This window comes from Ochotona princeps, chromosome 8, assembly GCF_030435755.1.
Source record: "Ochotona princeps isolate mOchPri1 chromosome 8, mOchPri1.hap1, whole genome shotgun sequence".
Lineage (NCBI taxonomy): Eukaryota > Metazoa > Chordata > Mammalia > Lagomorpha > Ochotonidae > Ochotona > Ochotona princeps.
The window spans coordinates 76,151,632-76,177,607 of NC_080839.1; the positions used below are offsets into that span (position 1 = coordinate 76,151,632).

The window sequence follows — 25,976 nt, forward strand, 5'->3', positions numbered from 1 at the left end:
AGTAGAGAGGAACAGGCTGGAGCAACCTGGGGGGACCCGCAGCCAGAGCCAGCAGAGACGGCGGCCAGAAGCCACCGCTGGCCAGCATCAGAAGGCAGGGATGGAGGACAGACACAGCAGCCCCGGGTTGTCACAGGCAGGTCGGGGACCTGGCCTTCCGTCTGCAGCTGCTTCACTGCTCACACGCACACCCACCTCCCAAGCGGCCCACCTGGGCAGAGAGTGCTCACAAAGGCCCCCAGCGAGTCTACTCTCCCGGTGACCAGCTCCGTGCTGACTTCCTTCTGGTACTCGGCAGGGCTGAGCAGGCTCTCAGAGAGAATCCGAGCTTGGTATTTTCCTGGAAAACACACCATACATGTCTTGGGCCCAGTCTCCCTGCTGGCAGGGTCTGCGGCTTGCTCTCTCCAAGCCCAGGCCTGGCAGCATGCTGGCTGAGGGCAGGGGCTTGTTAAACAGGCTGATGGCGCGCACCTTCCTCGCCCAGTTTGCCTGCTCAGGGTGTGAAGACGGTCATGATCACTGAGTGAAGTCCCAGAGCGCTGGCCCTGGACCCGACAGCACCCTCTCGTGATAGAACCCTGGACAAGTATCCAAGCCCTCAGACCTAGAGCAGGAGCCCCCAGCAGCATTTGCTCACAGACGCAAGGAGGTGCTCCAGGATTACTACAGGGTGACCTGCAAGAGGCCAGGACCACAGGAGAAGGCTGCGTGCTGACAGGGTTCACTTTTAAGTAACACCCAAGGATCGCACAGCCTGAGGTTGAACATATGCACCTGCCAAAAGCTAAACAGGCCAAAGACGCTGGCATCTAGTGCCCACCTGGCTCTCTGGCCAGACTGTTCACTTCAGGAAAGTGCTCCTGGACTCCAAACCCTGCAACAGTAGCTGTAAACAGAAGGGCCACAGTGAGTGCCTTGATTCACTGAGCTGGCTCAAGGGCCCCCACAATGTGATGAGGTCACTGTTCTTATCTGCACCAGGTCACGGGCAAAACTGGGGCCAGAGTTGGTCTGAGTGACAACCACAGCCCCGGCTGCAAGGCAGGCCAGCTCTGTAACCAGGTCTATGTGGGCTGCAAAGGGAGACCGGGCACTGCTCCCCTAGTCACTCCCAGCAGGGATGAGGCCACAGCTCAGCATGTCACCGGGTGCTTGAGCCTTCGGCACCAGCCATTGCTGCGCAGGCAGCAGGCAAAGGAAGCCGCGGCGGGACTCACCAGTGACGGCGATACAGGAGTGAATGGCGGCGTTGCGGCAGGCACAGATGATGACCACATAGTTGGTCTTGGCCAGCTTGCCCTCCACCAGCAGCCTGAACATCTCTGAGAGGCCCTCGGCCAGGGAGTAGGCACACTCAATGACATACACACTGTCGTTGCAGGAGCTGGCGGCCAGGCCGGCCAGCCAGGGCAGCTGAGCCGAGGTCACGGGTGCCACGGCGCTGGGCACGGGAGGGAAGAGCTGCGGCTGTGCCTGCTGGTACTGCCGGATCTCGGTCAGGTGTGACTCGCGCCAGGAGCGCAGGAAGATCTGCTCCAGGTCCTCCATCAGGGGCACCTGGTCGGCGGCTGCAGCAGGTTGGGGTGGGCAGGGGTGGGGGGCAGTGAGGTGTCAGTTTCAAGGCCCCCATGAGTGCTGGCTTAGAACCCACGCCACACCCAAATGATGGCCAGAGGGACTGCTCCTGGGTTCTACAACTGCTGCTTGTGACATACGCACAGCCAGCCTCTGAGTCAGAGTGCTGGTTCAGGTCCCGGCTGCTCCACTCCTAATCCAGCTCCCTGCTCATGTGCCTGGGAAGGCAGTGGAATATGGCCGGGTCTGTGGGCCCCTACACCCACGTGGGAGACCCGGAGGAAGTTTCTGGCTCCTGGCTTTGCCCCGGCCAGCCTCTAGCTGCTGCAGCCATTGGGGGCGTGAATGAGCGACAGAATCTGCCTGTCCCCCTCCTGCCACTCTGTGTTTCGGATAAACACATCTTCTCAGGAGAGATCTGGGTTTCCCCCGTCCTCTGACTGCTGGTCCTGCCATCCGGATGGGTTGGAGAAACTACTACTTATTATTGGGCTCGCTGATTTACACCTCTTCGACGACTGGCAAGAGGGAATACTTTTCTGTATTTGTGTCTCGTGGGGATTTTTTTCAACGACCTTGGTCTCTATGGGGCAAGCTCAGAAGGTTGCGGTGTCCAGAGGCTCGACCCTGGCACTTTTTCCAGGGTCTCCGCTGCCTTTGTGTAAATCACCCCCGCTCCCACCACAAAGGTCCCCAGCACTGCTGTGGCCTCCCTCTCTCCTGGGGCTTAAGGCCTGCCCACTCTAACAAATATCTATTGCTCAGGCCCCATCCACTCCACCCGGCCCCTACCAGATGTGGATTTCTCACCGGCTCTCTCTCCTGGGACCCCACGAGGCCCAGGCCACCACTGAGGTCCCTGCAACAGCTCCTGCACCTCCCAGCCCCACATGGCACAGGTGCCCTTTAAAGTACACATGAGGCTGCATCCATCTCCCCTACAGCCAGCTCCAGAGGTTGCTCAATCTATTGAGACACAGGTACACGCATGACCCCAACCTGAGGCCCCGCCCCTCTCCCACGTCACCTTCACCCTCTCTGCTGTAGCCACACAATCTCTCTGCTGGCTGGGCACAGTGCACACACCCGCCACCCCAGGGTCTGACCTCACAGTCCTCACCTGTTCTTCCTCCCGCTCTGGGGCCCTCACCTGGCCCCCTCCCCACCCCACAGCCCCCACCTGGTCCCCTCTCTATCCCACAGCCTTCACCTGGCCCCCTCCCCATCCCGCAACCCTCATCTGGCCCCCTCCCCATCCCACGGCCCTCACCTGGTCCCCTTCCCCATCCCACGGCCCTCACCTAGTCCCCTTCCCATCCCACGGCCCTCACCTGGTCCCCTCCCCAACCGCAGCCCTCACTTGGTCCCCTCCCCATCCCATGGCCCTCACCTGGTCCCTTCCCCAACCGCAGCCCTCACTTGGTCCCCTCCCCATCCCGCAGCCCTCACTTGGTCCTCTCCCCATCCCGTGGCCCTCACCTGGTCCCCTCCCCAACCACAGCCCTCACTTGGTCCCCTCCCCATCCCGCAGCCCTCATCTGCCCTCCTGCCCACCGCATAGCCATCACCTGACCTCTCCCCATCCCGTGGCCCTCACCTGGTCCCCTTCCCATTCCACAGCCCTCACCTGCCCTCCTGCCCACCCCACAGCCCTCACCTGGCCCCCTTCCGATCCCACAGCCCTCACCTGGCCCCTTCCCATCCTGTGGCCCTCACCTGGTCCCCTCCCATCCTGCAGCCCTCACCTGGTCCCCTCCCATCCTGCAGCCCTCACCTGCCCTCCTGCCCATGGCTCCTGCCTGTCCTCCATCCTACCATAGCCCCACCTGTCACACCCCTCAGCTGTTCCCATGGCTCATCTCTCCACTCCTACTCCCTTCCCTGACTACCCTAAGTGGACCCCAACACACCCACCCTACTCACCTTCCCCTACACCAGAATATCCCCATGCTGCTCCGTTTGCTCTCCACCCTCACCCCATGCTAGGCGGGCACGGGGGTGGCGTGGGAGTCGGCTCCCAGACCCCTGGCTGCCCTCCTGATGTTCCCAGAGCTCACCGAGCTGCACCAGGTAGTAGACGGTGAGCAGGAGCTGCATCTCCTCGGAGATGGGCTGGACACTGGTGGCGCCGCACTGCTCATACGCCCGGGACACAGACTGGGAGTTCTGGTAGCACGTGTACAGCAGAGGGCTGACCACGACATCGCTCAGGTTCCCACACAGGTAAGGGAAGTTCCCGTGGCCTGCACGAGAGGAAACAGCAGCAGCTGGCCACTGGCCACATGTGGCTTCCCCAAAACCACAGGACCTACAGCGGACAGGTGGTCCACACCCAAGCCACTGCAGCGTCTCTGCCCTGGATACCACAGATGTCAGCCAGAACTGCTCTCATGCACCCGCCCTGCCCTTCTGGCCCCTGCACGGACAGAGCCCCCATGCAGAGCAGTGCACTGGCTCATTTGCTCAGTCCACACCCGACCACAGACGAAGGCAAAGCCCAGACAGGGGCCCGACGGCATGGCCTAGTGGCTGGAGTCCTGGCCTTGGGCGCCCCGGGATCCCATGTGGGCGCCGGTTCTGGTCCCAGCGGCTCCGCTTCCCATCCAACTCCCTGCTTGTGGCCTGGGAGGGCAGTCGGGGACAGCCCAATGCATTGGGACCCTGCACCCGCGTGGGAGACCCAGAAGAGGTTCCTGGTTCCCGGCTTCGGATCAGCGCGCACCGGCCGTTGCACTCACTTGAGGAGTGAATCATCGGACAGAGGATCTTCCTCTCTGTCTCTCCTCCTCTCTGTATATCTGGCTTTGTAATAAAACTGAATGAATCTTAAAAAAAAAAAAAAAGCCCAGACAGGTCAGAAGGCGCTCGCTCAGAGCTGCAAGGCTATGCCCTGGCACCTGTGGCCTGGGCCTCTGAGGATAGGCCCTCACTGGAGCCTCACTGGGTGGCAGAGAGGATGCAGCCCTGCCGGGGTAGGGATCTAAACCCTGGGACCGCCTGCAGGATTCAGAAATGGACCAGGTGGGAGCTTTGTGACTCTATCTTGGAACTCCACATCCATCACATGGAGCACAGACGTCAAGGCCTCTGGAAGTCGCCGAGATGACAGACCTGGCTCACTTCACCGTCTCCATGGGTTGTGCTGAGACCCATGGAGGTCTCACCTTGGAGGGGGATACCTGCCCACCTGCTGAGTGCTGGCCAGCCCTGCCCCACCACTGATCAGAACTGGCAAACGCCCGGATGAAGCTGACTCATGGGCACAGCTGGACAGAAACGCTTCTGTCTCAGGGAGGGCACTTGTGCAAGGAAGCCACACTGGGAGCTGGAGACAACAGTACAGAGTAGGTGCTGGCTGGGGGTCCGGCAGCCTGGGTGGGAAGTGGGCACCGGAGGCAAGCAGGAAACCTGCCAGTGCGGAGCTGAGAAGTCAGGCCATGTTACAGGACGGGAAGGGGCCGAGGAAGGTCTGTAGCACCCACCCCACCAGGCTTCTCTGGGGCTGCTGGCTCCCAGTGGGTGCAGGCGAGACCCAGCCTCGTGCCCAGATTTGGTTCAGGGTTGTTTTTTCAGCACTGCAAGCTCCAGGAGCACCCCAGGCAGATCACAGCTACACAAGAACACGCAGCACCTGGCTGCCCACAGTCTCACGAGATCCCGCTGGCCACAGGGCCTCCAGTGCAGCCACCTCGTGGGCTTGGCCTCATGTGCAGCTCAGGACCCACCCTCCTTCCTGTATACCCCAGCTGGTTTATAGTTTTTAGGAGAAAGAAATGTTCTTGGTTAACAGAAGGCGGCGTGTCCCTTTCTGGGCCTCCTCTCTTCCTTTAAGCAGGATGCCAAGTGCAATATGAACTTATTCAAAGAGGACCTGTGTGTGCCTGTGTGACTGTACACACCAGCACACTGTACTGTGAGTACCATCTCGATCCAGCCCCACTGGGGCCTCACGGGCTTCCCCACTCTAAGGGGAAACTCCAGCCTCGTTAGATAAGAATATCTGTAGGTAGAGCCCAAGCCCATGTGGCCCAGCTCAGCTCGCTGTGCAGACCAAGCCCAACTTTGCTGCAGGAGTCCACAGTAGTACCAACAACTACCTTGGCCCAACCAAATGTGGATTTCATAGTTGGACATCCTGGCAGCCTAGGGTGGACCACAGGATAAGGCCACAGCCAGCCTGGGCTCCTTAGTGCAAGAGTCAGACTGCACTGTCTCTTGATTGTGAGCCTGGTGCTGGGCCCGTTACCATGGCAGGACTCAGGACTGCTCAGGCAGTGGAGGGGGGACAAACAGGGGACAAGCAGATGCCAGACATGTGACTGCGCGCAGCAGGCAGCCCCTCACTGAGCCTTGGCACTGGGTCATGGCTAAGCTAGCGGCTGGCTCTGCGCCACTCTCTCATCACCCTGGCAGGAGTCCAGCAGAGGACTCCGCCAAGGCAAGGCCTCAGCTGTGCATGGTTGGGGCATAGGTGTACTTGCCTTTAAATATCACCGGCCTGGCCTTGCAGATCTTCAGCAGGTTGTCAGGGACAGACACTGGCTCCCCAGAGGCCGCAACAGGAAAGGTGACCGATGTGGGTCCCAGCAAGCCAGCCGGGGGCAGGCAGGAGACACCTACGCTTTCTAGACAATGCAAAGATGGTCAGTGAAGGACAGCAGACAGGGGTCCCAGTGTCACAGAGCCACTAGCCTGACCCCTGGCCCCACGACAAGGGGATCAAAGTCTTCAGGCCAGGGACTCCAAGTCAAGGCCCACCCACCCCCAAGCTGGGTTCACCCGGCCTGGGTACCTCAGGCCTTTCCTTGCATACCCTGACAAGTGACACACACACACCCTTCACACTTCTTACGGTCAGGGAACTCACACTCCCCCAGGGGCTGGGCCTTAGAAAGCAACTCTGCCACCCCAGGGTGCTAGGAAAGCTCATGGAAAGTAAAACTGAAAGGCAAGTTTGGGGCAGGCCCTCTCATATCCTAAATCAACAGTGCCTGGGCTCCAGCCCTGCCCTGCTGATGGCGCCTGCAGGCAGCAAGTAATGGCTCCCCAGTACGTCCACATCCCAATGAGACAGACTGAGTTCCTGGCTTGTGGCTTTGGCCTGGCCCAGCCCCAGGTATAGCAAGCCCTTGGGGAACGAACCAGCAGATTGGAGACCTTAATCCCTCTCTCCCTTTCAAATGAGTAACATAAATAGTTGCAGGGAGAATCAAGATGGCGGAATAGGGTAAGGACACGTTTAAACGGACAGAAAAACATTTAATCAGGATGAAGTAGAGAGGACACATTCCAGGAAATAGGAAAGGACAGAACAACAGCAGAGGGGTACCTGCAGACTGACAGACACAGGAAAGCAGCGGACACAACGGTGTGGTGTTGCAGTGACTGATACTCCAGTGGCATTCAGCTAACGGTGATCTGAACTCCACCAGCAGCCGGAACTCCACCAGCAACCAGGTGGGAAGGGACTTTCACTGGGAGCTTGGGAGGTAAACCCAGACAAAGATCTGTCCGTCCTGCTGGTCCGTTTGATTTGATCAGGAGCAGAGACAGAGCAGCAGATCCCAGACTGGTGGTGCGGGAACAGGTCAGATTTCATAGCCCAGTCCACCCCCTAGAGCCTAATCGGGTGCCATTTTGCGTAAGGAGGCAAAGGGCTTTTGGACTGAGCATACGCTGAGCTGGGAGTGAACTCATTTCTAGCTCACTGAACTGCAGCAACGTGGCATTCTACAGGTTCCACCCAAGACAGGTCTGGGTAGCCCTAAGACCTGACAGCCAGCAGATCAAGAACTCTAGTAGTGGTACGTCAGGTGCCATTTTGTACACTGTGGCAGTAGCTTTAGGACTGCAGGGGACAACAGTGAACTGCGCATATGCTGAGCTCGCGAGAACTCACTGAGGTCCGTGGATTGCACTGGTCCGTGGGAAAATAATACCGACTGTGGCATCGTATGGTCAAAATAGGTCCGCGTGGCACCCAGACCTAACTTCCAATAGGTTCCGACAAGATTTGCGCCACCAACAACCTAACTATAAAGGACACCTGGTGTCTCTCTAATCCTGGGACCTGCTCCAACCGGAAGTGGGAGAAAGGTTGCAGAGACAACGGTGCAGCCTCAGCACAGTATCACAGGAGGTAGAGAGTGGTGAGCCAGGAGCTGTGGCTGTGGAGACCACGGTGGAAATCTAACATAAGAACCCAGACCTGGAACTCGCTGGAGGTTGTGGCACAAGTGGCTGCAAGCAAAAAGTTGTGTACCAACAGCAATAAATAAAATCGCATTGTAGACCTGTGGGTGACACAGCTTAGAAACCTGCCCCAAGGAGAAGACTCTGCTAACCAGAAGTACAATGATCAAGAGCAAAAGAAGAGACAAAGACACAATGAATATTACTGAAAACTCCCCTGCAAAAGCGCAAAACCCTATGCCAACCTCAGAGTTCACTGAGGAAGACATCGAGGAAATGGGGGACACAGAATTCATAAAACTCATTTTAAAGCTTCTGATCAACAATGAGAAGCACATACAAGAGTTCAAAGAATTTAAGGAAGCAATAAAGTAAATCAAGGCTGATATATCAGAAATTAAGAACATAGTAGAGCAAATTAAAAGTACAGTGGAGAATCTCCAAAATAGAATGAAGCAAGCAGAAGAAAGAATCTCAGAATTGGAAGATAGTTCCTGTCATCAGGGGGAAGCAAACAAAAAGCTGGAAGCAGAGCTGGATCAGGCCAAAAGAAGTATTCAAGGATTGAAAGACACTATTAAGAGGCCAAATATAAGAGTTATGGGAGTCCCAGAAGGTGCAGAAAGAGAAGCTGAGTTTGCAAATGTATTTAATGAAATAATAAAGGAAAATTTCCCTAATCTAGAGAAAGAATTGGGAAACAAGATCCAAGAGGGGCACAGAACTCCCAACAGGCTTGATCAAAAGCGATCTTCACCAAGACACATGATAATCAAGCTCTCTTCAATCGAACATAAGGAAAAGATCCTTAAATGTGCACGTGAAAAAAGTCAATTGACATATGAAAGAATGCCAATTAAACTCACAGGAGCTCTCTCACAGGAAACTCTACAGGCCAGAAGAGAATGGAGTGACATATTCCAGACTCTAAAAGAAAAAAATTGTCGGCCTAAGATAACATATCCAGCAAAGCTTTCTTTTGTCTTTGAAAATGAAATAAAATTCTTCCACAGTCAAGAAAAGTTAAAAGAATTTGCCTCTTTCAAACCTGCCCTACAAATGATACTTCAAGATGTTCTCTTGACAGAGAAGAGGAATAGCACCCACCAAAACCAAAGGCAAATGAGAAGAACATCCCAGTAAAATGACAACAGAAGACTAAACCAATGAACAACCCATTGCTAAAATGATAGGACCAAAGTACCACCCATATATATTAAACTCTGAATGTAAATGGCTTAAGCTAATCAAACGTCATAGATTAGTAGACTGGATTAAAAAAACAAAACCCATCTATTTATTGTCTAGAAGGGACACACTTCACCAACAAAAATCAGCGGAAACTATCACATGGGTTTTGTTGTTTTCTGTTGGTTTCATCTCTTCAAAACACTTTCTTCTGATTAAATCATTCAGTGACTCATAGATCATACAGCAGTATCATTTTCTTCAAGAAGGTTCTTGATTTTCATTTCTTCAGCTACACGTTAGTCATTTAGTAGCATGTTATTTAACTTCATGGTGTTGTTAATTTCTTTTTTCTCCCTGATGTTGATTTTGTTTTGTGGCTTTTCATTTAAGGGGATGTAGAGTAGCTGTGTAATGGAGACTGTCATATCTAGTAACATGTCATTTAACTTCATGGCATTGTAAATTTCTATTTTTCTTTCTTTCTATGGTTGATTTTGTATTATGACTTTTCATTTAAGGAGATGTACAGTAGCTGTGAAATGGAGACTAATATCCAGACGTGAGGATGCAATGTAGTATGCATTTTTACTTCCAGACAAAGATGGACTTATGATGAAACCGCTCACTATATCTTGACAATAGGATGCTGGACTCTCTGCCATTGTCCATGCCCGCAATGATGGACATATCACTGTGTATGAAGAACTATATTTTAGTAATGATATAGAGGAACTAGGTGGGGGAGCGGGAATTGGGGAGGGGATAAGGGAAATGCCAGGAGCCTATGGAACTGTATCATAAAATGATAATAATAATAAAATGTAAAAAAAAGTTGCTTTATTTGCTACACAAAAATTTTTAAATTCTCGCAAAGCTGTGCCACCGTAAACATCTCCCACAGCTGCAGTGCCCCTACTGAGACCAGTTCACTCCCCTATCATCCCCCGTTCCCATCCCTGTCCCCAGCAGCACCAGGGCCCAGGGCCCCCTGGACAAGAGCTCACTCACCGCCCTTGGCTCTGACCCCAGCACCCGACGGGCAGCCAGCATCCACAGCTGATGGGGATTCAGGAGACCACCCCTTGTGACGTTTCTTCGGGGGTCCCGAGTTGGACAAGACACCTAAACAGCATTCAGAGCAGGGATCATGAAGCTGAACCACCAAGGACCGCCGGGATGACGTCTCCCCAGCGCCCCGATTTGGACAACATGTATGTGTCATCTAATGGGTCTGAGGCGTCCAAGGAAGTACACTCCAAGGAAGAACACTCAGTTTCATACATATCCCATTCCAAAGGTGTGTATGTGCTCAAACTTTCATGACTAAACGGCATAATAAAACCTGCTTTGAAAAGACTACAGACAGCTGGTGTGGCCACCAGCCCTGACATCACTTCCACCATCATCATCCTCCGTGCACTGCTGTGTCTCCTCCCAGAGTCAGGAGCGAGATCTGAGAGCCGTTGCAGCCACATTCGCTTCACCATCCATTCTCACCACTTGGGGGCAGTAGAGATCCACCTGTGGCGCTCTGTCCACCAGCCTGACCAGCTAGAGTCAGGCTGGAGAACCCAAGGCATGCAGCAGCCAGCGGCCCACAAGCCTCCTGGCCGGCTCCAGAGAACAGCACGTTCTGGCTGCAGCTCTTCCTCCTGGATGACTCAAGGTATCAAGTGGTTGCCATGGCTTCTTGGCCAGGCTGACCGGAAGCTCCCCTGATGTGTCCCCACACCCGCTGCATGTGAATGTCACCTGCAGACCCCAGCTCCATCTGAAGAGCCCCTCGCAGGAAGTCTGGAGGCTAGCATGCAGGTGCGGCAAGATGTCTGCTTCCAGGAGCTCCTGCTGATTCTGACACTACGAGGGTGAAGCTTGCCAGCCATACGGGGGACATGGACCAAGTGCCCGGCCCCAAGCTTTAGGCCCAAGCCCAGCCCTGATCATCACAGACACTTGGAGAAAAAGCAGTGGACAGGAGCTGTGTCTGTCCCTATGTTTCTCAAACAATTAGATTCTTTTAAAAAAATGTTAAAAATGGGGACCAGTATAATGGCTCAGTGGCTACGCCCTTGCCTAGCACATGCCGGGATCCCATGTGGACACCAGTTTGTGTCCTGGCTGCTCGACTTCCCTTCCAGCTCCCTGCTTGTGTCCTGGAAAAGCAGTTAAGGACAGCTGAAAGTCTTGGGAGCCTGTACCCACATGGGAGACAAAGAAGAAGTTCCTGGCTCCTGGCTTCGGATTGGCTCAGCTCCGGCCACTACAGCCACTGGGGAGTGAACCAGCAGACAGAAGATCTCTCTGTGGCTCCTTCTCTCTGTAATCTGCCTTCCCAATAAAAATAAAGCTTTAAGAAATGTTAAAATGCAAAGTACCGAGAGTTTACAATGAGCTTGCGAACTAGCAGGCTCCTTCCGCCCTCCTGGCAGCTACTGCCCCCACTGTGACACACCAAGTCTCTGACTCTTCCAAACAGCCAGGTGCAGAAGCTTGGACCCACAGTGGCCTGGAGAGCCACACATGCTGTGGGCAGGGCCTGGCAGGTAGTTAGAGATGAGTGCGCACGTGTGTGTGTGTGTGTGTGTGTGTGTGTGTGTGAGAGAGAGAGAGAGAGAGAGAGACAGGGAACCGTGTAAGCAAAGTCCGAGCCTATGGCAGCACTGTGTCTCAACACGAGGTCCTCCCCAAACCCTGCTAGCTTTACGGGTGATCCCGGCTGTTCCCCACAGAAGACACCCCAAGGGATGCCTTCTGCCCCACACCAGGGGCGCCCCCCAGCCTGACAACACAGGGTCCTGAAGCCATGGCAGAAGTTCACCTGCCTCACACAGACAAACCCTTCGTCCAAAAGTAGAGGGCGGGAAGAGAAAGGCCAGGGAGAGGCGAGCGCATCCCCTCCTGAGCCGGGTGTGGACACAGACCACGCTCTCAGGCCTTTCCCGAGAGGTCCGCCTGGTCGGCCAGGTGCAACTTCTCCAGTAAGCCCTGATCTCCAAGGCTAGTGCTTTCTTTCAGATCCAGTCTGGAGTGGTACCGGTCTTTTCTGATGAACACCTACCCCCATAACACCTCGCTGCCTCACTGCCTCCCTCCCCACCAGGCCCAGGTGCTGCCTCTGAGGACCTCAGGCTCCCCTCTGTGCCACCATGCTAGGCTCCAACACTCCCCAGGCACCCCTAAGAAACTGTGAGCACAGGGACAAGGTGTGGGGACTGGCTCAGGAGAGCCCAGGAACAGGTCCCCAGGTCCTAGCATCCCGTCTCCCTCTCAAGCCTCTCCTCACCCAGCATCTCCCACGTGGAACTCGCTCCCTGGGCACCTACGGCTGAGTGAGCACCTGCTGACCCTCACTGAAACGAAAGCAGACCCCAGGAGCTGCTGTCCCCTTGCTGGCCTGGCAAAGAGCAGGACCCCCAGGGGGCCAGCACCTGGGATGCAAACTAGGGCTGGAGGCCTCGGAGCCGCAGGCGGGTTCTTCTTCGTCAGCTGCCGGTGCTCCGGGGAGTCTCTGCCGTTGAAGAGGGGGGGACCAGGCGCTGCACTGAGTGATGGGTGATCAGAAGGCGGTCCTGGAGGCAGAGGAGGGAGAGGGGAGCATCGGTTCCCAGGAGGCTCTGCCAGCCGGTTGAGCAGGAAGTGGCCTCTCTTCTGTTCTAACAAGGTCACTCTGTCATGGCACCTGCCGTGGCATGTCTCATCAGGAGGTCTGAACTCCTGAGAGGGCAGTTGTGCCCCTGTGAGACACACACACACACACACACACACACACACACACACACACACCAGCCAGGCGAACATCTGCTTAAGCACACACGTGAACACGCACATTTACGTAGATGCATATACACACCCTGCTGGTGCTATACAGACACTCATTTACACACACAGAGGGCCACACACATCTACATATGTTCCTGCTGGGGCACACACATGAGCAAGCATACTTACACAAACATGTGCACACTTCCGCTCACACCCGAGGTGTAAGGACAGAAGACCCCACAGGCTCCCTGCTCCCACTCACTACTCCTGCAACCTCCAGAGCTCAGCTTTGTATCCAAACACCAAGAACACCAGTGAGGTTTACAGCCAGCCAGGTCTGGACTGCTCACAGTGCCCAGGGCTCCCCAGACCTGAGGATAATTCTGGGGACAATCATAGATTCTAACAGTTCTAGAAAGCAGTCAAGTCAGAAACTGCATCAAGCACTTCCTGGGCAGCAGCAGCCCATGCCAAACCCCAGCTCACCACGTAGGACTATTCCATATTCTCATCCGTAAAACAGAGATGATGACAGTGGGTGTGGTTAAAGCCCTTGTGAGAAGGAACTGAGCAAGCAAAAGCCAAGTGCCCAGAATGGGGCCTGGCCAGGAGCCCACGCCAAGTGGGACCAGCCACCACCATCACCTGACTTAGGTCTTACGGCCACCAGCAAATAACATGAGAGACAAGCAAACAGGGGAGCTGCTGCCCTATCACTGGGCAGGTGATGGCACCAGCAGCTCCCTGTCCACTGAGGCAGAGGTGCTGGGCCTGGACACTGGGCGACAGAGAGGCCCACAGGTAACTCCACAGAGGCCTGGAGCCTCTTTAGGTCATCATGTCCCAGACCAGGCCACTAGAGGACACTATAGACCCTCTGGACAAGGGAAGAGGAGCCAGCAGGGACCTTCCAGGGTCCCCAGAAGACTGGCATCTCATACGTCACAGGGCAGCTTAGCCTGGCAAGGTGCCTGGCCTACGCCACCTCCTGCCTTTGGAGTCCTGGCCAAGCCTCCAATCTTTTGAACTTTGGCTGCCCAGTTAGTACAGAGCAAACCAAAGGCTGCCCACAGGTAGTGGTCACGATTCAGGAGATCCCAACATGGGTGGGGGCCTGCTGGAGCCCACACATGAGCAGGCACACCGCGGTCAGCACGTGGACACACCCCTGCTGTGTCCACTCATGCAAGCATACTCATGACCGGGCCCTCAGGCTGACCACAGCAGCTGCATCAGCAGGCCCCAGTGACTTCCAGGGCCAACCCCAATCTAGTCTGTCTGGCACAGAGCTGCAGGCTGTGGCCTGGGGGACACAGGGGCCCCTGGCGCACGATCCTCACTGCCCACATTACGTGTCCAGTGGGAGGGGAGTGGAAACGCTTTCCAAGTGAAATGCACAGCGTTTGCTGAAAACCACTTCAGGTTCAAGACGCAGATACAGTACAAAGCATGACAGTCGGCTGGGCTTGCTGGACACACACTGGGCCTATGGGCCTGGCACCCTGGGCCTCACCTGCCTGCTGAGCGCCCACCAGGATGCTGGGGTTGGTTCCAGGAGCAGGCTCGCTGGGGAAGGTGGTTGGAGCCCCAGAGCCATCCAGTGGCGGGAAGAGAGAAGTGGAACCGGTCCTGGCGGAAGTCTGCCGGCTTCGGAACTCTGAGGACAGACGCATGGGAGAAAAACCCTTAGCCTCTCCCACTGTCACCCAGCCACTTTCCAAGCAGGTCCCATGGGAGTGCCAGCCACGGGAGTAGCCCTAGCAGGTGCTACCGCCATGCCAGCCTCAGCTGCAGTGTGGAGCTGCACAGGAGGGCACGGCTCTGCCTGGGCTCCATGCCCAGTGGCAACTCTGTCTGCCAGGTGTGGGGCTACAGCGAGCAGGGAAGGGATGAGAGGCAGACACAAGGGGGCATTAGCTGACCCTCCCACCTGGAGGTACAAGGGACTGTCACAGGAAGAGGATGCCATGCCTCAGCCCACCTGCCCTCCTCCATCCACAAGGCCAGCGGCAGGTCTGCCCTGTGAGATGCCTGCTGTGCCAAGTGACCACAGATGGTGAGCCAAGGTTCAGGAGAGCCACTCCATTTCCAGGGCCCGGGCAGGGACTGGCACATGGGAAGCACTGAATAAGGAGGGCGGAGAGGAAGCAGCCTGCCTGGGAGACCAGCGAGGGACAGAAGGACAGCCCCCTCCCCCTGGCCATCAACAGGGACAGTCCCTCCAGGGCAGGCCCTTCCCCTCTGCCCTCAGTGCCTACTGAGGCTAGAGAGACAGGCCAGAGTGCAGCCCACAGCCCTCTCCTGCAACTCCCTACGGCGGGCCCTCGCCCCTTGCCCCAGGACAAGCGCCACTCTGGGCTCAGGGTGGGGGAGCTGGGGCGGGCCTGGCTCAGAGCAGCTCTGTCCAGCAGACAGCCTCAGCCTCAGCCTCTCTGGGCCAGGGACTGCCCCGCGCGCCGTGGGCTGGACAACACTTCCTCTGGCCCCTCGCCTGATGCCAGCTGCACCTCTCAGCAATAATGTCAGAAGAGCCCCTAGACTTTGCCAAACATCCTCTGGGGGACAGGATTGTCCCCCAGTACTTCCCACAGGGAGGCCCAGCACAGTATAGCCTCTGTCGGTTTGAAAATGTCCCCTACATGTAGCCCACCACTAAGGACACCAAGTTGCAGATGACCCGTCCTCGCAGCACATGGTCTCTGGCCAGCACTGCCCTGACAGGCACCCCGGCCGGCTACAGGGATGGGCCCCACCCGCAGGCCCCTCCCGGAGTCCAGCTTCTCACCTGAGCCTTTCCAACAAATGAGAGGCCCTTTGGTGAGAGCTCCCTGGGCGTTCCGCACCAGGTAGTATTTGAGGTGTTTCTGCTTCTTGGGCTGGCTGGCCAGCTTCAGGTTGATGTGATGGGAGAACTCGGTGAAGTAGCAGAAGCCCTTCTTCCCACAGCCAACGCAGTTCCCGGAGAAGCCTGCAGGAGAAGCGGACGGGAATGTCTCCAGTTCAGCTCCAAGATGGGTTTCAAACAGCACAGAGCACAGGGAAACTGCACATTCAGGTCCTAGCCCACCAGCCAGTGGGCAAGGCAAAGGGCCTGGCACAGCCCATGGTCCAGGGATCAGGACAGCCTCGGGGGCCGCCACAGTGAGGCCCCGTCAGTAAAGCCATCCCCTTTGGGCACAGTTCAGGTCCAGATGCTCCACTTTCGATCCAACTCCCTGCTAATGTGCCTGGGAAAGCAATGGAGCATGGCCCAAGAGCTTTTTAAAGAAATTGAATTCAATTAAACTAAAAGACAGCCTCAGCTGCAACACAGGATGACCCTAGAAGCTCTGAAGCTGGGACTGGTCGACTCGGAGCATCTCATGAGCTTAGGGGAGCACTCTAAACCCCACAGAGGGAACAAACGGGCTTTTCCGGGTAAGAACTGCCTCACTCAAGGACCACACAGCTCAGGGATCCTGCTTCTTGGACACTAGCCAGAGCCAGAGTTCCAGAGAAGTCAGATCAGTGAAACGGGTACATTGCAAGACCTCCAAGGCCAAGGCTTCATGATGCAGCCCGTGGGCACCCCAAGTGCTGGATCCCAGAAGGTTCCACAGTGCACAGCCAGGGCACGCGGGCGTAGATGCCGGGAGCTTGGTCACCAGTGGTTGGAGTGCACCACCTCAAGGCACCCATGGTGCAGTGGCAGTGACGAAGCCACCTGAATGAGCCCTGAGGTTCATTTGTCAAGCTTGTGACAAATGGCCAAACAAGCCCATGTGGCTTCTTGCTGCCCAAGTGACAGGGACACTGCTTTGTCTACCGTAAGGTCCAGCGCCCACAGATGGAAGGGGAGACCCCTCCCACGCTCAGGCCACCAGATATCCACAACCCTGCAATGAGCTTGTTCCTCTGCCTCAGTTTCTCCCACCCGCATGTGTAACTGACCAGAGGTCTTCCTAAAACATCAAGTAAAAAATGGTGACCACCGCGATTAACACTCTTAGTGCTTTTTTAAAATGGAATGTCAGAGGGAAAAAATATGGAGAAAGGATCCACCAGTTAAGAAAAACTGAAGGGCCCAGCGTGGTAGCCTAGTGCATAAATCCTCGTCCTGCACACGCTGGGAGCCCATATGGGCACCAGTTCATATCTTGGATGCTCCCTTCCCATCCAGCTCCCTGCTTGTGGCCTGGGAAAGCAGCTGAGGACAGCCCAAAGCTTTGGGAGCCTGCACCCATGTGGGAGACTCGGAAGAAGCTCCTAGCTCCTGACTACATATCAGTCCTGCTCTGACCATTGAGGACACATGGGGAGTGAACCAGGGCACAGAAGATCTCTCTGTCTCTCCTTCTCTATGTAAATCTGACTTTCCAATAAAAACAAACAAAAACTTTTAAAAAAAGAAAAAAGACTTCAGGGATAGAACTATTGAGTTCTCTGGGAGAAGCTCATTGAGTTCTTGATTCAAATAAACCAACTGTGAAAAACAGACAAGATGGGACTGGCGTTATGGTGCAGCGGGTAAAGCCACCACCTGCAACATTGGTATCCCATACGGCACCAGTTCAAGTCCTAGCTGCTCCATGTCCCATCCAGCTCTCTGCTGATGGCCTGGGAAAAGCAGTAAAATATGGCCCAAGTGCTTGGTTCCAGAGGAAGCTCCTGGCTTGGGCCTGGCCCACCCTGGTCACTAGAGCCATTTGAGAATAAACCAGCAGATGGGAGAGCTTTCTCTCTTCCTCCTTCCTTCCCTCTCTCTGTAACTGTTCTTCAAATAAACAAATCCTTAATAAAACAAAAGTAAGTCTGAACACATTGGATGTTTGGTGTTCTTACAGAACTGTTACTTTTCTTAGATATGTATTGAATTTGCCATGAAAAGCACTTGTCCTTCAGATAAACCCCCTGAACCAAAACAGGTGCACACCCGTTCTTCTGGGATTCATGTTGTGACATTCCAGGAGCAGAGGAAGAGGGAGGAGTCGCAAACAAGGCCAGGCTGCCATGAGCCGGAGACCTGCTCAGGCGGAGGGCAGGTGCACCCTCGTTACACCCTCCCTGCCCCCTCTGCAGTGACAACTGGGACATTCTGTCATTTTCCCAGCCTCCTCCAAGCAGGACCCAACTGAGCTCTGCCAGCTTCTCCCGTGAGCCAAGCTGCAGCCACAGGCAATGCTAACCTGTGCACCCAGCTCTTCCACGTGCACGGCTCCCTCAGCCTGAGATACCAGGTCCATTCCTGCATGGGAACACCAGGGCTGGACACCAGGTCCCAGCACAGGACCTGCCTGTCCCAGCTGGATGACCCTGAGCCAGCCCCTCTGTGCAGGTAACAAGAGAACCACCTCCCTGGTGGCTGCAGCTGATCTGGAACTTCTGGTTCATGATTGGCCATGCTAGCTAGCACCTGGTGAGACTGCACTCACTTCCCTGGCCCTGTCTCAAGCTCCTCCTCCCCTGGGCACCTCTCCCAGCATGGAGAGTCAGCGCACCCTCTAGCATTTCCCCTGCCCCAAGATTTAGGGGGAGGTTATTGAGCAGCAGCCCTTGTGGACCCGGTAGCTGACCTTTCGCCCATGTGGGTATCCCGCCGTGGGCCCAGACTGAGTGTCTGGCCTGCAGGCCGGGGTTACACATTCCACAAATGCTTGCCTAACCCTCTACCCACGAATGGAGCTAAGAAACAAACTTTCCAGAGAGACACACTTTCTTCTCTAGCATTTTTACAAGCAGCCGATTTAGACAGATTAAGGGCAAAAACAAACCCTGAAACACACGCCTGGAGTTTAGTCTTTCAGCTTTCTTAGACAAAATCCCTGGTGGATTCAAACTCACTGAAACAGGACTCCTAGAGCCCCTGCTTCCCCAGGACACCTCCCAGGCTCTGCTTTATAGGTCATTAAAAGGCGCCGAGCCCAGCCCTGCAGGACAGCGGGGCCACAGGCCCTGGGCAGCCACCTGGGGTTAATTGCAGGAAACCTAAACAGTGCTAAGTGTGCAAGCCAGGGGCATAAACCTATTTTCAAACAAGAAAAGTCCGGTTATTCCCAAGAGGCCCTTGTTGCCTGGCTCATCGGCTTTTTGGCGAGCACTTAACAAGGCTGCTACTTCCTGCACACTTACGGCCACCCCGGGAGCTGGCGCTGTGAGGCTGGCAGGCAGAGCTTAGGAGATTCCGTCTCCATGGGCGGGAAGAGGGGGCAGGGGATCTTTGATTTATGCCCCTGGCCAGATCAAAGACTAGCGCAGCCGCCCCCAGTCCCATAGCCAACCCCCTCCCTGAGCCTTGGGAAAACAAATTCAGTTTGAGATTGAGAACCAGATTCCGCCAGCTTTGAGGCAGAGTGTAACTTCTGGGATTACCCTTGTTTTAAAGAACTGGCCAGAGTCCCAGAGACCTCAGGAGAAAGGGGCCCAGCACCTTGTCCCACCCTCACGTTTACCCCAGAGAGAGGGGGCCAACACCTTGTCCCGCCCTCATCTTCGTCCCAGAGCGTCTGAAGCTTGAAAGCCGACATGCTCCCCTCCCCTCATCCCTCCCTCAGCTCTCTTGCACAGCACCTCACAAAAACAGGCCCCATCTCTACCTAATGACACGAGCATACTTCTCACCCCGAGGGACAGAGCTAGTCATTAACCTATAAGTTTTGATGGAGAAATTTCCAATCTAGAAGCTTCTCCCCTGGCCAAATCCTCTACAGTCAAACTTACTTCTACCACACACTGGGTGAGCAAGAGGGGCAAGCACACAGTCGGAGCATAATAATGTTGCCTGAATGCACCTGGAAGCCAGGCTTGGCCTCAACTCTGTGTTGAAGCCCAGGCCACAGGGTTCTGGGAGCCGAGGCCTCCACCCTCCTGACTTTGACCCCTCACACGGCCTTTGGGGTATAGCCATTGGAGGGTAGAACCTAGAGCCAGGAAGACATGGCTTGGGTCCTGACTTGGGTACCGCTGGGCAAGTTCCTTAAAAACTTCAAGCCCACAGTAGGCCAAGAATGATTGTGGCCACCTGTCAGGAGAGGAGCACTGGCAGAGAAGGGTGGGAGAGGCCAGCAGACCCCGGGACTGGGCAGGACACATGCACGGCCTCACTAGTCTCTGCTGTTATTTGGTTTCTGATCCAGTCCAGGAAGACACTTGGGAAGTTTTGAAGAATCAAAGAGCAAAATGAAATGAAATGAAAATGACCATGAAAGGATGAACTCCATGAGGGGGCGGGAATCTTGCTGGGATGTCATTCCACCAAGACATTGGCCACCAGGTGTATGACAGGGGATCCCCAAGGCAGTCACCAGCTCTACGCCCCCCCCCACCCCTGCAGGTGCCAATGCAGTAAGGACTCACCAAGAAGGGCATTGTGACCATTGTCGTCTGGCAAGAACCTCTTGTCCACGGCACACACCAGGAGATGGTCGGGCAAGCTCGGGGACTTGGCCCCCACGAGCAGGAAGCCCGCAGGGACATCAATAGGGTCGCTGGAAATGGAAGTGAGGCGCAGGTCCTTCCCAGCCTGGCAGAAGCCTAGGAGAGAGAGACAGGGTTCAGCCACTGTGAGGGCCAACCTGGTCGGCTTCAAAACCAACCCTGACATGTGAAATTACAACCAAGGTGACTCCTGGCTGACAGCACCCACTTACACAGAACAGGCGTGAAGGGGCCAGGAGGCCCAGGAGGAACCATGTGCATGAGAGCTGGCAGATGACAGCATGCAGCTGACAGACACTGAGAGACCTGGGTGCACCTGCCACCAGCTGCCTGCCGTGCCTGGCACAGCCATGGCACAAGAGCAACCTCCTGAGTACAGAGACCTTCCTTGTACTCTGCTGAGCCTTGTGCTATCTTACAGCTTTGAGATGGATTTCCTGCTAAGAAAGTCCATTTCCAGAAGCAGGAAACAGCCGAGGGACTGGATGTGACCCGGCTAGGGACTTGGTCTGGAGGCGGGCTGTCTGTGGTTCCCCCTCTCTCAGTGACTGTGGACACAGCCACCACCCAGAGACCTTCACAGTGGAGCCCTGCGGGGCCATTGGAAGTCTTGGGTGCCTGCGTTTCACTGCTTACTGCCCACTTCCAGAGAAACACTGAAGGGCCCTGTGCCTGCCTGGGCATCCTGGGGTGTGCTGGGGGCCTTTTGGGGAACCGGCATGGCCCAGCCCCCAGGGTGCAGGGCACTCAAGGGCTCCCAGCACACTGCGGCGTAGGTAGGGCCTCACCATCCATGGTACAGCAGCCGTCAGGCACAGGGTGCAGCTGGCAGGGATTAGGGGCACTGTTGGACTCCAGGCCCCCTTCCGCCTCTTCCTCCTCATCCTCATTGTCCATTCGGCTGCCACCTGGATGTGAAAAGCAGAGTGAGCACTTGTGAGACAGCTGCTGTGAGCCCTCGGCACTCCCCTTGCCACAACCCCTGGTCAACACAGGCCCAGGGCCCTGGAGCATTGCCCACTATCTACTCAACGCCAACTGGATGCCGCCCAGTGAAGCAGGTCTCGCAGGCAAGCGGGCGGTGCTGTTGCTTCTCCCCACTGCGGGGGAAGAGCTGAGGTCACATCTCACAGCCCACTGGCTTCAAGTTCATTTACTTCTTTACCATCCACTTTGTCTGCACATGTAATTGGTTCATGAGAGCCAAGCACAAGGGCCACAGTCGTGGTGTAGCAAGTAAAGCTGCTGCCTACTGTTCCTACAACCTATATGAGTGCCAGTTCAAGTCCCAGCTGCTCCACTTCTGCTCCGGCTTCCTGCTGGTTGCCCGGCAATGATAGCAAAAGGCAGTCCAAGTGTTTGCACTCCTGCCACCCACGTGGGAGACCTGGGTGACACTCCTGGTTCCTGGCTTCAGCCTGGGCCAGTCCTTGCTACTGCATCCATCTGGAGAGTGAACCAGTGAATGGAAGATTTGTTTTCTCTCTGTCTCTCCTCAACTCTGACCTTCAAATAGGTAAGTACACTTTCAATAAAAAACAATCAAGCACAAAGCCAGTAGGTAGATACAGGCATTTGTGTTCCAAGAATATCTGCATGAGGGACATCGGTCACCTGGGTAGCACATGAGTGTTTTATTCAACAGGAGACTGGCCCACAGCTCTTACACAGCTCGCACATTCTCAGTCATGTCTGACAGCCAAGACGAATGGGAGGAAACCAGAGCACTTTCCAACATCCTGCACGAGGGGGGTCGGTCCAGGTGGAGATACGGCCCTCAGAGCTGCCCCGAGCACTCCAGACGTGACCCGAGCAGGCCACCAGCCACCATCTCAGAGCTGCCTGGGGCAGAAGGCACAGAATGTGCCGAGGAGGGGGGCCTTGGGAAGGTCATGGCCGAAAGAGAAGCAGGAGCCCCTGATGTCCTTCGGGGCCCTGGACACAGAGGTGGAGGAAGATCAGAAAGACAATCCAGGCAATACAGAGAGTGTGTCAGAGGCCGCGGCCGGCACTGCCTTCCACCGGCGACGCAGGCAGGGGCGGCTGTGGCAGAGGGCAGAAGAGACTTCATAGAGCAGCAAGTCCCTGCATGGCGTGGAAGGCCCAGAGCCCTGAAACATGCACCTCCTTCTCGAGCCCACACGCCGTAGACTCACAAGGAGGCCACAAAGACACCCAAGATTTGAGAGCATTGGGGAGACATCTTAGGAAGAAGCAAAGAGGCGGTCCCCAAAGCCAAAGCCTCAGGAGCCACGGGCACTGGGCCGTTCCCAAAGCCAAAGCCTCGGGGGCCACGGGCACTGAGCCATGCCCAGAGCAGAGCCTCAGGAGCCACGGGCACTGGGCCATCCCCAGAGCAGAGCCTCGGGGCCACGGGCACTGGGCCATCCCCAGAGCAGAGCCTCGGGGGCCACGGGCACTGAGCCATGCCCAGAGCAGAGCCTCAGGAGCCACGGGCACCGGGCCATCCCCAGAGCAGAGCCTCGGGGGCCACGGGCACCGGGCCATCCCCAGAGCAGAGCCTCGGGGGCCACGGGCACCGGGCCATGCCCAGAGCAGAGCCTCGGGGGCCACGGGCACCGAGCCATGCCCAGAGCAGAGCCTCGGGGGCCACGGGCACCGAGCCATGCCCAGAGCAGAGCCTCGGGGGCCACGGGCACCGGGCCATGCCCAGAGCAGAGCCTCGGGGGCCACGGGCACTGGGCCGTCCCCAGAGCAGAGCCTCGGGGGCCACGGGCACTGGGCCGTCCCCAGAGCAGAGCCTCGGGAGCCATGCACACTGGGATGCCCTCATGTTGTCACCACACTGAGCTGAGAGGAAGGAACCCAGGCTCCCAGCAGAGAAGGGGTGGGGAGAGTCTGAAGCCCCAAAGTCAAGCAGAGCTCTAAAGGCAGGGCAGTGAGAGTGGAAGCATGGTTAAAGGTCAAGGTTTGCAATCAAGCTAGGGGCCCCAGGAAGCCACTCCTGGCCCAGAGCTGGCTAGACCAGTAGGCTGCAGCAGTTGTAGGATGGACCAGGTGCAAGCTGAGAGCTTCCAGGACAGGGAGGGCACCCAAGGTGATCCTAATGAAACCCGAGGCTCAGTGGCTCCTGCTGACCTGCCAGCCCGGAGTGAGATGAGGCTGTTCAGCGCAGTGCTTGCATTCAATCACCTTTCTTTCCAAGTTGGTGATTTACGGGGATTTATCTGTATCGTTTAAGAGTTACTCATTCCCCGTGTTGGGCTTGTTTTTATCAGCAAAGAGCGACAGTTTCTCCAGGAGACAGCAGCAGGTAAGAGCCCTGATTCACAGTACAGAGATGGGGTGCCTACCTTACCCCCCAATGCACGTGCACAACCTCCAGCCACGCTGTATGGAGAGTACAGGCACCCTGGGCGCATATACTTTCTGCACTCCAGCTGCCTGTGAGGCAAAGACCGACAAAATAAGGCGGCCTCCCCACTGGCTGGCTGGCTCTGTGTACTTTACAACACCGGGAGGCAGCCAACAGCTGGGGTTATGGTGACATTCAGCCAACTGTCCAGGCTCTCCCCTCCTGCCCATGCCTGCATCTCAAGGCTGAAACCACAGGGGACTTGTGCACAGTGGACAAATGGGACAGTCACAGAAAGGTCAGAGCAAGGGAGAGCAAGGCCGGTTTGATGTTAACACCAGAAGCACTCCTGAGCAGGGTGTGCTGTCAGCCAGTGGCCAGTGCCACAGGCCAGCAGAGAAGAAGCCAAAACGTAAGAGAATCGATGAGTATGTAGGGAGAGGCAGGCCACTGATGGACAGCAGTAAAAGCTGCCGTCACCCCAGTCTGTTCCTAGCCAAGCGTGCAACTCTGCCACCCCAGAGGCCCCACACCTGCAGGGTTGCGATGACTATAGCTTAGGGGTGGGGTGGGGGCACTCTAGGCTTTAAGGCATGCTTCAAACATGGAAGATGGCCTCAGTATCACATCTCATTTCTACAGGCCACGAGAAGCCAAGGACGGCCTGCGGGAGTCCTCAAACACCGTGCACGCCAGCAAAACCGAAAGGCTGGCTCCCGTTAGGGCGGGTGTTACGCTGAGCGTGTAAGATGCCCTGTCCCTCGCTGGGTGCCTGGGTTCAACACTCGGCTCCTGCCTCTGGCTTCCTGCTAACACAGACCCTGGAAGGAGGCCTTGCTGCTGCCCATGTGGGGGACACCCGCCGGGCCCCTGCGTTCAACTCCGGCCCAGCCCTGGCCATTGTGGGGAGACAAGCAGCAGCTGAGCGTGTTTCTCCTGTGTCTTGAATGAATGAATCAGTAACTAAAGATACATATTTTAAAAACTGAAATCTTTGTTGTTTCTCCATAATCCTTTTTCACAGACTTGAAGTAACCCACTATACACACACTCACATACTCAGAAACACGCTTACCCAGAGCGCCCAGCCCCAGACCTGGCACACTGCATGCTTTCCTGGTTAATTAACCACATGTACTTCAGCTAACGTCCTTTAATCCCCTCCAGTGGGGTTGCTTCTGGTGTGAAAATACACAGCTCGCTCTCGCTGTCTCTCTCACACACACAGTTCTTACCCTCCAGATAATTAAATACCTCCTTACAGCCACCCCCAAGCAAAAGATCACTTAGCCATTTAATTCTTAGTATCTGTGAAGTTCCTGAGGGTTTGCTCGGGGAGGTTTTAAATTCCAGGAGGGGTTCCGGTCTCCACCGCCCCACAGAGAAATGACCTGGGCTACCTTGCCCAGACGTGGCCACGTGCCTGAAGGGCATAGCAGAAGGCGCAAACAGGCTGAGGTCACTGACTTCCAAGCTAACATGCATGGTGTCTAAGAAGCCCTTATCAATCAGTCCCAACAGCCAGTTGCAACTCTTCCAGTCCTCCATCAGTCCCACCCATAGTTTCATCTCGGCTGAAACGTGGGTTCGTTTTCATCAACACAACTTCCACACACTTTCTTTCCCCAATCAACTTACTCAACCCAATCAACTTTCCCCCCATCAACTTACTCAGGCACACAGAAACCAACGCTGGTGTCACCTACCTTCGAGGGACGAGAGCTGCTGCTCAGCTTCCAGGTACAGCTGGGAAAAGATGGGCCTGGGCACCAGCTGGCTGGAGCGCAGGGAGGCCTCGATCGAGCTGTGCAGCACCTCCTCGAACCGCGTTGTCTTCAGCTGCCCCGCGTAGGAGTTCCCCATCTTCAGGCGCAAGGCTGGAGTCCTCGGTTCACAACGGCATCACAGAGGTAGTGCAAGAGTGCAGGACTCCCAAGAGTGCAGGAGGCGCAGGCTGCTCTGGGCCTCTGCCCAGCAGGGGCTGAGGGCGGGCTGCTCAGCTGCAGGGTAATTACAGGAAGTTGTAGAAGTAGCAGCTCACCCCCAGTCAGCGCCCGCCCAGCCCGACACCTCGGCGCACATTCTACTGAGGACTGTCTGCCATCCCCTGCCCTCCTCCTCCACCACACACACACACACACACACACACACACACACACACACACACACGACACTGCACTTTCAGCACCTGCCACGCCTCCAGCTGTGGGCTCAGCAACCCGGCACAGACAGCTCCCAGACTGTAGGATTCTAGTCCCCCCAACTCCTTTTCTAAGAGCCGATTTCTTATTGTGCTCTGTTCTGCCTCCCCTGATCCCCCAAGCTGATGCTCAGTTAACACACTTTTTAACTTATAGGATGTTTCGTATAAATCACACAAAATTATAACAAAATTATAACCAGGAATGCTCAGAAATCTGCAATGAGAAGAGGGAAAAATCGCCAGTGCTTCCACCCCATCTCCCAAGATAATCACTTGGCAAGTGATCCCCTGTAGACCTTAACTGAAACTAAGCCCTCCATG

At 55.9% G+C, this 25,976-nt stretch overlaps 1 protein-coding gene across 3 annotated transcripts in view; it reads right to left on the reverse strand.

Moving 5' to 3' along the window:
* The window catches only part of GREB1 (growth regulating estrogen receptor binding 1), a 49,288-nt gene extending 23,746 nt beyond the window's left edge, over window positions 1-25,542 (reverse strand). For 2 of the 3 annotated variants that reach the window (XM_058668266.1, XM_058668265.1), the window contains exons 1-11: window positions 25,159-25,528; window positions 20,925-21,044; window positions 20,056-20,232; window positions 15,509-15,691; window positions 14,237-14,380; window positions 12,390-12,530; window positions 9,970-10,083; window positions 6,060-6,203; window positions 3,636-3,821; window positions 1,221-1,571; window positions 212-340 (exon numbers count right to left, since the gene is read on the reverse strand). In XM_058668266.1, coding sequence (XP_058524249.1) covers window positions 212-340; window positions 1,221-1,571; window positions 3,636-3,821; window positions 6,060-6,203; window positions 9,970-10,083; window positions 12,390-12,530; window positions 14,237-14,380; window positions 15,509-15,691; window positions 20,056-20,232; window positions 20,925-21,044; window positions 25,159-25,315 — 1,846 coding nt within the window. In that variant the 5' untranslated portion in view covers window positions 25,316-25,528. Of the gene's footprint in view, window positions 1-211; window positions 341-1,220; window positions 1,572-3,635; window positions 3,822-6,059; window positions 6,204-9,969; window positions 10,084-12,389; window positions 12,531-14,236; window positions 14,381-15,508; window positions 15,692-20,055; window positions 20,233-20,924; window positions 21,045-25,158 lie in introns of all 3 variants that reach the window. The other variant, XM_058668268.1, reaches the window with a different exon arrangement.
* Between the last annotated feature and the right edge of the window lie 434 nt (window positions 25,543-25,976).